Source organism: Lycorma delicatula, chromosome 2 (assembly GCF_047948215.1).
Source record: "Lycorma delicatula isolate Av1 chromosome 2, ASM4794821v1, whole genome shotgun sequence".
Taxonomy (NCBI): domain Eukaryota; kingdom Metazoa; phylum Arthropoda; class Insecta; order Hemiptera; family Fulgoridae; genus Lycorma; species Lycorma delicatula.
The window spans coordinates 210,822,823-210,836,334 of NC_134456.1; the positions used below are offsets into that span (position 1 = coordinate 210,822,823).

A 13,512-nucleotide genomic window follows, 5' to 3' on the forward strand; every position below is an offset into this window, starting at 1 on the left:
TTTGAAATAAAAAAATCAGAATGCTAACCGGTTAATGACAAATTACATAAAAAGCTAAATTACACTGAATCAGAAGGACTAAACATTTTTCGTAGATATTATGTAAAATATGTTAGAAATCTAATGATAAATACATATACACATGCACATTCACTGTAATAATATATTAAACTGTAATTTATGTAAAAATCAATGAATTTATATAATACTACATACTATTCTTTAAATCAGATATATTACTGATTCAGGAGCTTTAATTTTAATCTCATTCAAAAAGTATTCAACAATGTTCTGATTATATTAATAAAATAGCATTAATTAAATGCTTATTATTACTTCTTAAAACATCCATACGACTAAGTACACATATTTTCACAATGTACTATCAAATATAAGTAGGTACACACAAAAATAAAAGTTTATAAAATTGTGGCTAATAATTTTATCTTCAAAATTTTGAATCTAATTAGAGATTTTTCGTTTTTCCCCACAAGTAAAAAGTAAAGCATTTCTTGTCATGTTGAAAATCACTTACAGATAACATTAAGCAAAATTAACAAATAAGTGTCAAAAGAAAACATTTATTGTTTTAAAGAAACTAAAAATGAGACAACACATAATATTTATTATTGAACAAGAAAAATAAATAAATAAATGGAAATTATAAAGCAAACAAGAAATTAATTAATCATTTTGGATTAAAAAGTAACAAAAAATTAATAAAGAAATCAAATATAATAAAAAAGCTATATCAGAAAAAAAATATTAGAAAGAAAAATAATGACTGATAATTATTTTGGTAATGGTTAATACGGTTATAATCACCACAATCAATTGAATGAAAATAAATGAAAAGAAACACACACAAAATGCTAGTAAAACACATAAAGACTACATTTGCATGCTGGATAAAATAACATACATCCAGGAAAAAACAAACCAGATTCAGAAAAAAGTACTGACGACAATATTTTCAAACTTACTTTCACTATTTTTTTTACTTGCTTCTGTAGCTAGAATTGCCTCGTCCATGCGCTTGTCAAACCATTCTTTCATATTGTTGTATTTATTTTCCCCAAATTCTTTTAAACGAGGATCTATGAGGTAAGAACACTGAATTAAAATTTTTTGTTAACAAATCACTTGATATATCAGGATACACAAAATGCACAATTTCAAACCTTCAAATAAACAACGATGGAAAATAACTACAATTATAAAGATTAGAAAGTCTTCTTGTGATAGGTATGAAATTTATTTTAATGTTGTATGAAGTATAAACCACCAAAAAACAGTAATTAGACACGTTAAACTCACCATATTAATTTCCAATAACTAATTTTCCGTATCCTGCATTTTCAGTTGACAATAAAGTCTACATCCATTATATTAAAACATATTCTTTTAATTTTTTATAATTTTATTTGAAATTATATTTTATATTTTGAAATTTTGAATAATATATTGAGCATGTATATAAATTTTGCTGTTCAAAATTTCCAGTACTGGACAGTAAAATTTACATATAGTCCAATCATTATATTATTAAAAATTTCAAAATTAAAAAAAAATAAAAAATAAAATGACAAAAAATTAAAAGATTGTGTTTTAATGTAATAAATATAGAATAGACCGTCTGAAGATGCGTGATACCGCAAAAACTAGATACTGGAAATTAATACAGTAAGTTTAACTTGTCTAATTACGTTTTTTGGTGGATATTATTTGATATTATATTTCATATAATATCAAAAATATATAAATATATAGGTCACAACTCTTAGTAGGTTACTAAAATAAAAAGTGAAATCCCAAAAGAAGTAATAAAATAATATGCAACAAAACACAAAAAATGAACTTCCCTCTCCAGTAACTACAAAAAAAAACTTTAACCACCAAATGTAACTCTATTATTGAGTTAGTGAGATAAGATTATAAATTTATATCAAATAAATAATAATAGAACAATATAGCCAAATGCACTAAGAAATATAAAACAAATAAAATTATTAAATAATTCATTATAATAAGGTTGTGTAGACCATTTAAAAAACTTAACTTAAAAATCTAAAACTAATGGTCACTGATCATTAAAAAATCAACATCACTAAATTGAACAATTTGTACTTTATCACTACTAATAATACTTATAATTAATTGCACTAATGAAACTCATGAGACCCAACAAAAAAGAACACTTCTACTAGTTTATAAAAAAAAAAATTTATATATATATAAAACTGTTGACATAAAAATTATGAACTATTAAGGTGACCCCAGTCTATAGCAGAAAGTTAGCTTTAGCACTGAAACTTCCAATTCAAATTGTTCACCATTACCTAATATTGAAACACACCCCTTAAATAGGGTTTGATGAGGTAAAAAGTAACTGAAGGAAGACAGTTACTGTCTTCCTTCATAGAAGATGATAATGGTTATATGACAGAAAATGTTTGCAAATTTTCATTAGATTTAAATTTCAAAATGGCTATTAAATATTGGCCTCCCTATCATTCTCCAGCAATGCAGTTTCTATAACCTTCCCAACATCTAATTCCTGTTAATACAAACACTTTTATTTTTTAAACTTGCACTTCTAATAAACTAATTTTGTGACCAGCTTCTGTACAAAGTTGGATTGCAAGTGATTTTTTTGTTCTTTATTAGAATCAAATACTTCTTTATTCTAGTTTCAATCTTTTCCTATGTTTAGTTTACCTTATGTATCCTAAATTACAATACACAAGTCTTACATACAAAAGTTATCTTTAAGAAGTACTTCATAGTTAATTTTGGAAAATATGAAGAAAATTGCATTTCTACTTACTGGCAAGTTAAAAAATTGTCAATATCTCAGAAAAAAGTAAAATGGTTGTTTTTGTCTGTAAAAGATAGTACTTATTAAATACTGAATATCATCAACGGCAAATAAATAGTGTAAAAAAAAATTTGAAAAATTCATTGATAATGATTTATGTCTTAGTAAATTGTGGTTTACACTAAGATTATTTTCACAAGATAATTCTTACTTTGTGTTTATGTTTTGTAAGTTTATTTGATAATGTGTCTAGTTCGTCCAATGTAATATTTTTGTGGTTACTTCAGTTTAATCTGTGTATTAAATTGCATTAAATAATATTAACAATTATTAAAATCCACCTTACCAGCACATTGAACTAATTTCTAGATCTTTCGGCTAACATGAAAGTCATCATCAGGAGTTAAAATATTAAATCAAAATCAAAAATTAAAAAATCATAAGTTAAAATATGTAAACAGTCATGACTGTCTGGTTCTAACAGTGTATGCCAACATTTATTTAGAGAAATTAATCGGTATATTCCTTAGTAGCTGTCTTTATCACAAGCTGTATATTAATATGTGGTGGTAATTTTGGAAACACAGAGTGGCTGGAATGCTACATTTCAAAAGAAAATTTTGGAATCAACTGCTCCAAGATAATACACTTTCTGTAACTACATATTTTTAATTATATTTGTACATAACGTAGCACACTACCTTTTAATACAAGTTAATAATCACAGCCAGTATGAAAAACATTTGTGTTAAGATACTACTCAACTAGTTTTGTGTATTAGTTAAAACAATACGCATGAAAAAGCTTAGTATAATTGTACTGTGTGAAGATGATCAGGAAGGCTGTAGTTAACATCCAAGTCATGATTAGGTTTCCTTGTATTTTTGAAGTGAGATTGCTGCTGTCTAGTTTATCCTCAAACAACATATGAGGGGCTTTCAAAAGACATTTATTCACTTTATTATCATTTTACTAATCACACATTTTTTTATATTCAATGAAAAGTGATTAATCAGCTGATTGAATCACTAACTGAAACATCAGTTATCAGGTGACTGACTGAATAACCAAAAAGGAAGTTTGAAGTGGTGTATTGGCTCTAACATGAGATATATAAATAAATACGAGAAAAATAACAAAATTAATTAAATAAATTTTTTGTAAAAATTCAGTATACAAACCTATATCAAAATCTTTAAATTTTTCTTTCATAGATATTAATGATCCTCGAAATGCATCAATTTTTTCATTGCTGGGCTTGAGATCATCAAGCCAGCTCATATCTGGGAGAGAATCCTTCCATTCTTGAATAGACTGAAACAGTAAACACAAAAAAGTCAGTAAGGCTCTTTTTACAGTAATTTTAAACATGTTTAACGCGTACACTTTTATATTAATTGTTATCCATAAAATATTAAATATTTTCAAAATTTTAAGCTTCAAACCAGATTAATTCAAATACATAGTCCATACCTTTTGCATGGAATATCCTCCACCAACTAAGCTACCAAGAACAACATAGCGAACTTTCAGTGCGCCTTTTAAAACCTTGGCAATTAGCATGGCCACTCCTCGTCTTTGAATATTTTGGTACGGCAAAGCCAGAGGACGAACAACCAAAAGTCGCTGTTTTGGTGGTTTCTGAGTCCAGCTGCTAAAGTGTAACTGTCCATGCTTACATTTTATTATAGCCAGTAATGAGATACCCGGCTTAGTTCGGCCAACCATGGCCCATCTGAAATCACATTAAAATGTTATATAACAGTTAAATATATGAACATACCATTAGAATAAAATTACAAAAAGAAAATAAAGAAAAAGTTTCATTAAATTTTAAAGTTTTATTAAAGTTTTAATCTAATGATAGCAGTTAAAGAGGGAATTTATTTATCAGTTGTGCCTGCTGCACTATTGATATTAAGTTATATGTAATATAAATAATTTTGAAGACCTGCAAGTAAACACTGAAACAGTACAAACATACACAGGTAGTAACAGTATAAAGGTGACTGATTTCCAGCTACCTTTTACTTTTTTGTGATAAGAAAAAGAATTTTTTGCATGAAAAATATCATGCATAACATTCTGGATCAGACAGAGATTCTTCTGCTCTCTGATACCTATGGCAGAATGGTACAGGTTTTATTAACATTTAAAAAAAATGATGTATACAATTTTAATTTGTCTATTTATATTACTACTCGTTAAAATTCTTATTATATTTTTTTAAATTACTGACAATGAAAAACATGAACTATGGCCTATACCACAAGAAACTAAATATATTACATATATTCCTAATTATATCTTGTACTTAGTAGTAAGATAAATTAAATAAAAATCAATAATAGCAAAATTGGAAGACTTCAGCCTCTTCCCACGCAAATGTGTACTTTTTTCAACAGGCTAAGTATTTCTAATTTCCTTTGCTAATGTAATTTTTCTTTACGAGTAAATTTCTATTTACTTGTTATAAAGCCTATGTCCAGCGCTTTGAAAGAAACTGACTGGACTTTACAACAATAAGGGGAATTTCTGATCATATACATATACAATTATATTCATACATACAACTAAATCCTCCCTACTAATTGTCGTATACTCATTTGAGTATACGACAAATATATTCTACTAGAAAAGGTAGCTAAGGTGGGTGATAGAAAACTGCTTAACTACTCACTAAGTAATTCAAAAGAAAAAAGTAGATTTCTTTTCAAAACTGAAGAATTTAACTAGAAGAAATTAGTTCCTTTGAAAAAATAGTCTTAACAACAAACACCTACAAAAATTAAGTTATTACAAACAGATTAATAGTGAAGACTTATTGCATACACAGTGATATTTTAATATTGTTACATGATATAAAAAGCATACACATTTTAGTAAATCCCAGCATATCAGAATACAAATTTTTAAAGATTTTAATATATCTTTAAAATTTTTTTCTTCAGGATGTCCCACATAAAACTCAACCCATCAGTCACCCTTCTGTAAAGTCTGAATTAACTACCATCTTCCCCAAGTTTTACTGAAATGGACTCATTCAACATATGAATATTGTGCCAATTCAGTACACTATTACAGGGAGCTGTAACAAAGAGATCAGAATGATTCACCTTAAGCACTGACTTGCCAAAAAAAACCAATCAGACACTTGCCAGCTGAAATGAATTTGTCAAAATCAATCATTCACTGGGTGACTGACAGTTAAACCAATGACCACACTGAATTCAAACAATTCATCAACCTGTTGATCCCAACAAAGAAACATGGCCAGAATATTGTCATCAGTCTCAGATTTGTGTACAAGGGGATTTTATGACTCACTATTTTACTCTGATAATATGGAATTTCAAAATTTTTTAAAATATAGAGTATGTCCTGATTTCTTATGAACTTCTTACGAAAAACACCATATGCAAGTCTGTTTTTCTATGTCTATCAGTAAGATGGCAGCAGTTTTTGTTATTTCATTTAGCATATCTACATAATATTTCTACATTTTTTAAAATGCATATCAACACAAAATTAAGACAATGATCACCCATTGATAAAATTTAAAAGTTAAAGTTCTGTTACGACATAAAACTTCATTCACTAAAGTATAGCAAAAAAAAAAAAAATTATAAAACCTAGTCCAGCAACACAAAAGCTCCAATTTAAATAATTCATAACCTTAAAGAAGTGTTAAGTTACTGATGAGTTGGACTGACATAAAAAAAACTGAAGTGTTGCTTTTTAAAAAACATTAATTAAATCTCGCCAGAATATATCATTAACAAGTTATAAAAATAAATTATTGGCCCAATATCTAAATATACAAATTATTATTTTTAAAACTTAACAAAAATTACTACCAAACGACAGATGAAAGAAATGGGAAAGTATACATCAAAATTGCTGTTAAAGTGTTCTGCATTAAATGTTAAAACAGAATCAAAGGGCACAGTAATTTACACCTGTAATGACATTGATAGAGTATACAACAATATTGCACAGTATATGTAGCAGAAAAAACAATTTTTTTCTAAAACAAAATAAAATCACTTTCGAGTTCATGATTATGTATATAACTATGGTATAAATGAATTGGTTTATTACATAATGGAAATAACGAAAATAGTTTCAAATGATTTCAGTAACTGAAAACTACTGTGTGTACAGAAATATAAGAAATGTGTTAAAAAATTTCATTAACGGTACACTAAGGCATTTTTACAAAACAAGGTTAAGGACGAAGAATAAAGCGAGGTTATAAAAATGGTATTTACTGAAACACGGTAAGAAAACAATAAAATAATCACCCAAATTTTCCTCGAATCGTTCGGTGCATCGTTACAAGTTACGAATTAGGTAAAAATACAATGCAAAACATAACTAAATCCTATGTACAAATAATACACATACAGTACGACCGGTCCAACAGATAACATATGATTTAACAACCACAGCCATATGTATAAAACAACTTTTAAAGTATATGGGTGTAAGAATTATTTCTGTAACAATTTGATAATTGGGAGTAGTTGTCGGCATCCTATACAAAATAAATGTAAAGTTAACAATTACAAATTTATTTGACCTTAATCGTGGAATTCAATAAGTTTGTCACCATCTTCTACAAAATGCCCAACTCAAAAAATGGTGTGAATTGAGCTTCTTAATTCTTTGAGATATATATATAAGAATACTTATATTAACCAGAGGTAAAAGTGAAACAGTATATTAGGCTAATAATATGTTTCTCCAGATATTTTTCGAGAAGAAATTTGAACACAAAATCTCTGCATGTCAACGGGGGCTGTAATTTTCAAATTATATTTATTTTCTAGATTGTACCAAAAAAATAAATTACTGCAAATAATTACACAATAAATGTTAATTTTTTTTTTCGATTTGTGTGTAGGTTTTACATCTTGAATTATTAAATGTTTTTAATTCGAACTTATTCTCTCTGTGCAGCTCCCTCCAAGTTTAGAAAACAGTATTCAAGATGTAACGACATCTTTCGAAATGCGGAAATGTTAAATGTTAAGATATTTGGAAATACCCGGACTAGAACGTAATGAATCGAGGTTTGTTGCTCTTAATTATATAGAGAGTTTGTAACTCCACTCATGAAGCAGGTGATGTACAGGAAAGTTAAGTTCAAAAAAGAAAAAAATGATTCCAGGTATTTAAAAAACGCTTTGTTTACAAGAGTAATTTAAGTAATATTCCTTTTTTGAATTGATCAGATAGGAATCTGGTAAAACAAATTTTGTTTATGCTAAATTACTGTGCAATTTCCTTTTTTAATGGTTCAATAGTTCTTCCAATAAAACAGTACACGTAGCTATGGGTAAATTAAAGATTCTAGTGCCTTGGGGAAATTATGGGTTAAGGCAGGCCAGATAATCTTTTTTTTGAGTTAAATCAATGTAGCAAACTTAGAAACAAATATAATTACTCTGATTCACTTTCTATTTATACTTTATGTATATCTTATAAAATTAAACAGCACTTTCTTCAAAGCTGATATAGACATTTTTATACTTTTCAGAGGACTCTTTTGTCATAATTTATATTTGACTGCAGCAGTTTCGATGTTTAATTATGGTATTGGTTAGCTTAAAACAAAATAATCTGCTTAAAGTATAAAAGAGTAAGTCCTTTATTTTCAACCATTCAATCCTTTGTTGGCATGATTGCAAACTATAGAAATTGTTGGTTAAAAACTAATAATATGGTATAGTATTTGTTGTTTAAAGCATATAAAATGCAAAACCCCTTAATTGGTAGTGGTGGGGAAAAGAGTTTAGTAGTTTAAATCAATCAGTAACTGTCATACTTAAATTAATATTTTGTGGTCTGAGAAAAGTGAATTCTACTCAAAACTAATATTGCTGTGCACTTTAGAACAAATTCAAATACAGTATTATTTGATTTTATTTCTTTTAATTCTAGGAAGTACAGAAATTACCCAATGATATTTATGCAACATAAGTTAGGTTTAGTATTACGGTTTAAAGTTTGAAAATAAATTGTTAAAGCTGTGTTGATTAATTAATATTTTTTTTTATTATTATGTAAACCAGTAACTTGCATTAATTACAGATTTATTTTAATTTTGAAGTAATTACTTTATAAATTAGTGAAGTAACATGTTACAGATTACTAAATTCCTGCCAAAATAGGGGGAGTTCTTCAGTGCTTCAAAGATATTTTACCCTTAAAAGCTAATGTCTTCCAAGAATTATGTTAAGGAAATTAACCATAAATTTTATCAGAAGGATTTTAAAAAAATACATAATGTAACAGTCACAAAAATTTAGTATATATATGACATCTTTTCCAACATATTAGAAAATGTTTGCTACAGTTAAAGTTTTTCAATGGAAATTGCACATAATTTTCAATAGTAGGTAGAGAGGTAGGCTTGGTACAGCAGCAGTACTGCAAATGTGAGGATCTTTATTGGGTGGATGTACAATTTCTGGAATAGTATATAGCTTAGATAGTTGATTTTGGGATTTTGCAGTCTTAATTGTAAAAATACTTATAGTCAATTATCAATAATAAACTGGTGATGCAAGCATGATAAGTTTGAAAATCTCTGAACAATGCTGAAACTAGCTCCTTACCTGTACACACTGAAATTCTTTTAATAATATCTTGTAAAGCATTGTATCTTATATAGGTTAATAATTACCAACATAATTTATTTTCACTTAAAACATAAAAGCAGTGTCTCTTATAATATATCTTTGTTTAAGAGCATAAATTAAGTTTTTTCCTTGTAATCTGAAATATGTTTATTATTTCTTAAGTTTGTTCCTCTGGAATGTTGTGTTTAACATTTTCCTGAAGACAGTAACAACTCCTGTTACTGGAATGTTTTTTACTTTATTTTAATTTTTTTATTATTTTAATGAATGAGCAACAAATAAACCAAACTGCAGAATTAGACAAATATTCTCTTCACAGCTTCCTGTAGTTGTGAGTAGTGTAAAATACTAATTTGCTATTTATTGTATGTTATGTTATCAGTATTATATAACTTCATTAGGTGCTATTCTGGTCCCCAGGAGCAAGAGAGAGAATATAATGTTAACTGCGGTGTAAGATTTCCTGATTTCATTTGCCTGTGTTTTCTCTGTCCACTGAGGAGAACATCACTATCCTATCAGAGTGGTTCTGGCCTCCAGTGCATGGAATGAAATCACTATTAGTAGTATCATCTGTTGGATCATGATGAACTAAAAATGCATTACATATGAACTAATTGTAAACGCAATTACAATAAATGCAACTAAATGTTGTGTTTATGTAGTTCCTATTCTCTGAGTCAGGAGTCACTAAAACCAGGTCAGTTTTTCTAATTTTTTTATTTTATCAGGTCTTATTTTAATAAACACTTTTGGAGGGTAGGTACAACTACGAACTACAAAAAATGAAATGAAATTATATTTGATAATTTAGAAACTAAATAAAAATCCAATCAGTACAAATAGAAACTACTGTAGTTTCATTTCACAATAAAATTACCATAAAAAATAATAATGCTGTAATTACCCTAAAATAAAAATAATATGATTAAAACAATGAGCAATAGAAAAAATACTTTTTACTTTTTTTTATTAAAGAAATATATGAAATTATTTTACTCCAGAAATCAGTTTAAGATCAATTAATATTGATGAAAAATAATTACTATAACGCTTGCAACAATGTAATCCTAAACAAAAAATAAAAAACGCAGTAAGCAGCGAATAATAAAAATTTGAGTCTTTTAGAGGTTTTTGGTTAAAATTGTTAAATGACATGAATTAAAACTCTCCAAACAATATCCCGGTTTTCCGTTACAGTCTCGGGATTAAGAAATAACTTTATGTGACTTTTCTACCTGCTTCTTTGCTAACCATTGGTTGCAACCTCTGCATGTTTTTTGTTTCTTTTGCCCTGGACCTTCTGACTTAGTGACTGTGGGGCAGTGTTTTGCGTATGAGTTTTACTCGTGTTACTGTCCATATGAAGTAAACTCTTCGCTAACGTTTTCTTGCATTGTGTTATAGTAATTTTTTTTATTACTTGGAATCATCTTATAAATAACCTGTGCATCAACTACTGTTATTCCAAAAAGAAATTCAAATGCTACTTTACTGTACCGTTTCACACTCTTACGCAAAACAGAACTGGTGTGATGTCATTTGGTCACTAACATCTACCCTGTTTTTCCCTTATTGTAATATATTACACAACTTGTTTTTTCACTGTTTTGCGTTTTTTATTTATCTTTCCAATTTTCACTAAACTGCTCTTTTATCTTTCCATTTTATTGTTTTAATTTTATTTTTTCTTGGCCAGTGGATTTCACCACATCTTAACTTTATCTGCGATATTTTTTTTGGAACCCCTTCTCAGTTACTTCGTAATGTTCCACAGTATGCAATTATCTTTTACATAATTTTTTTTTGCAAGATGTATTCTAGAAAAAAATTGTCTGTATATAGTATTCTTCTCTCTGTATATTCTAAACAAACTCAATTAATTTCAATATTATTGACAACTTTATGCCATACTTGTGGGTTTTATTGGGTAATTAGTGCAATTAGTCAGTCAAACAACCAATAATCAAAATAAATCATGTATAATCGCACGAGGTAAAAATAAACAGCCAAGTATATTCTTAGAAAATTTATAGTTTACTTCCCCTATAAACCAGTAAACACATAAGTAAGCAAAAATGAACAAATAAAATGATCCAGACCTGGGCTGGAGGAACCACACTTTTAATAATTCATAAACATAGTGTGACTCATGAGACTGAAGGCTGGAATGTGTATATTAAAAAAACAAAAATGAAAAATAAGTTATAGACTGCTATAATGTAATAAAATAATGTTAAAAATCAAAATATTCTAAAATATAATCACTACACTGAGGAAGTTTTGACCATTTCTTTACTGCACTAGACTGAAGATGAATTCCAGCTCCTTGGGACCAGAATAGTACCCAAGAAGGTTAGAAAAATCTAACCTGCAGCTAACATGATAGATTTGTTTCTGGGTCCATCAACAAAGTTAATGTAGGCTCAATGTGCTTTCAAAAAAAATCTCATACTATGAAATATTCATACTATTAAAACACTGACCATTTCAATTGCAGCAGGCAATATGAGGTTGTTTGCGATTTATGGGATTTGGAAATAGCTACTCTTAATGCTATGAGATAAAGTGCTTCAGGTTACTTTTATCAATATGGCTTTATTTACAAATTGAAGCTTGTTGAGATTTCTCAAATTATATAATTTTTGGAAAAAGAAATTACATGCTTTGAGATCGTGTGGTTTGGTTTTATAATCTGGATGTTTAGTTTCCAACTGTCGAGTTAATTTTGATGGCTTTATACTTTCATTGGAGAGGACTTGAAAGCAAACAATGCACTGTGGCTTTCCATCCAGTGAGGTAAAACCATAAATTAAATAACTCACTGTATAATCTTGTTTTTTTACCAATCGATTCACTGGATGTAGATTGCTCACTTCATTTTTTTTTTACAAATTATCAATCTTGCATAAACTAAAAAAATAAAAACGGTTACACTGTTTGACTGCACACTAAAAAAATGAAACCTCAGCTATTATTATTATTATTTTCAATGAAGCTACCCTTTCAAAAATTTAAATAAAGGCACCAGATGCAAGCTTGGCAATTGAAATTAAACCAATGTTCTGTAATCCCTTATGCCTCTTTTACACTGCTGAGACCACAATGTGTACAAACATATCATATGCATGTTCAAACATGAACTCTCATAGCGAATATTATGCAAGCAGACCAAATTACAAGTAGCACACACATAAAGTTGAAATCTGTAAGTTGCTCATGTTTGTACACTTCATACATGCTTGTTCACATCCATTGCTATCAATGCAGCTAAATAGTTTTAACTAGGTTTCATTGGGTTGGGGTTGGGTCGTCGCAAAATATTCATTATATATTTTTTTTACTTTTTGTGGATCATGGAGCAAAAAAGGTTGAAAATCACTGTTCTAGAGATATTGCATTTGCTTGGTGATTGTATTCTCAGTGAATGATTTGTTTTTCTTCTGAAGGTGGTTTGGTTTTATAATCTGGATGTTTAGTTTCCAACTGTCGAGTTAATTTTGATGGCTTTATACTTTCATTGGAGAGGACTTGAAAGCAAACAATGCACTGTGGCTTTCCATCCAGTGAGGTAAAACCATAAATTAAATAACTTTACCAATCGATTCACTAGATGTAGATTGCTCACTTCATTTTTTTTTTACAAATTTATCAATCTTGCATAAAAATCTAACTAAAAAAATAAAAACGGTTGCACTGTTTGACTGCAGACTAAAAAAATGAAACCTCAGCTATTATTAATTGAATCTAGATTTTTAAATTAGTGATCTACTCTGACCATCTCTTTGTACATATATATATGCGTTAATGGTAATTTTTTTTTTTTTGTGTAGAAACTGCCAGTCAGTTATATCTGTTATATTGTTTTGTTTATTTTCTATATTTTATAATATTAAGTTAAAATATGTGGTCTAACAACAGAGGCTGTGATACAGTTGTGCCTTGCTTGTTTTTTGTGGTGGTGAGGTCAAGAAAATCTTTTTTGTTAAAGTTCATATTAGCAGTAAAGTTTAATTTGTGGTATTTTTATCTGTGTACGCTAATATT

General features: G+C 28.2%; 2 protein-coding genes across 4 annotated transcripts in view; one reads left to right on the forward strand and one right to left on the reverse strand.

Moving 5' to 3' along the window:
* Nucleotides 1-7,265, reverse strand: part of Opa1 (Opa1 mitochondrial dynamin like GTPase) — a 97,185-nt gene extending 89,920 nt beyond the window's left edge. For all 3 annotated transcript variants that reach the window (XM_075357138.1, XM_075357137.1, XM_075357136.1), the window contains exons 1-4: nucleotides 7,123-7,265; nucleotides 4,292-4,553; nucleotides 4,000-4,132; nucleotides 984-1,097 (exon numbers count right to left, since the gene is read on the reverse strand). In XM_075357138.1, coding sequence (XP_075213253.1) covers nucleotides 984-1,097; nucleotides 4,000-4,132; nucleotides 4,292-4,553; nucleotides 7,123-7,151 — 538 coding nt within the window. In that variant the 5' untranslated portion in view covers nucleotides 7,152-7,265. The remainder of the gene's footprint in view (nucleotides 1-983; nucleotides 1,098-3,999; nucleotides 4,133-4,291; nucleotides 4,554-7,122) is intronic.
* Nucleotides 7,266-7,882: 617 nt separating this feature from the next.
* The window catches only part of LOC142320360 (PDF receptor-like), a 1,017,753-nt gene continuing 1,012,123 nt past the window's right edge, over nucleotides 7,883-13,512 (forward strand). The window contains exon 1 of the mRNA XM_075358068.1: nucleotides 7,883-7,991. The gene's annotated coding sequence lies outside the window, so the exon portion shown is untranslated. The remainder of the gene's footprint in view (nucleotides 7,992-13,512) is intronic.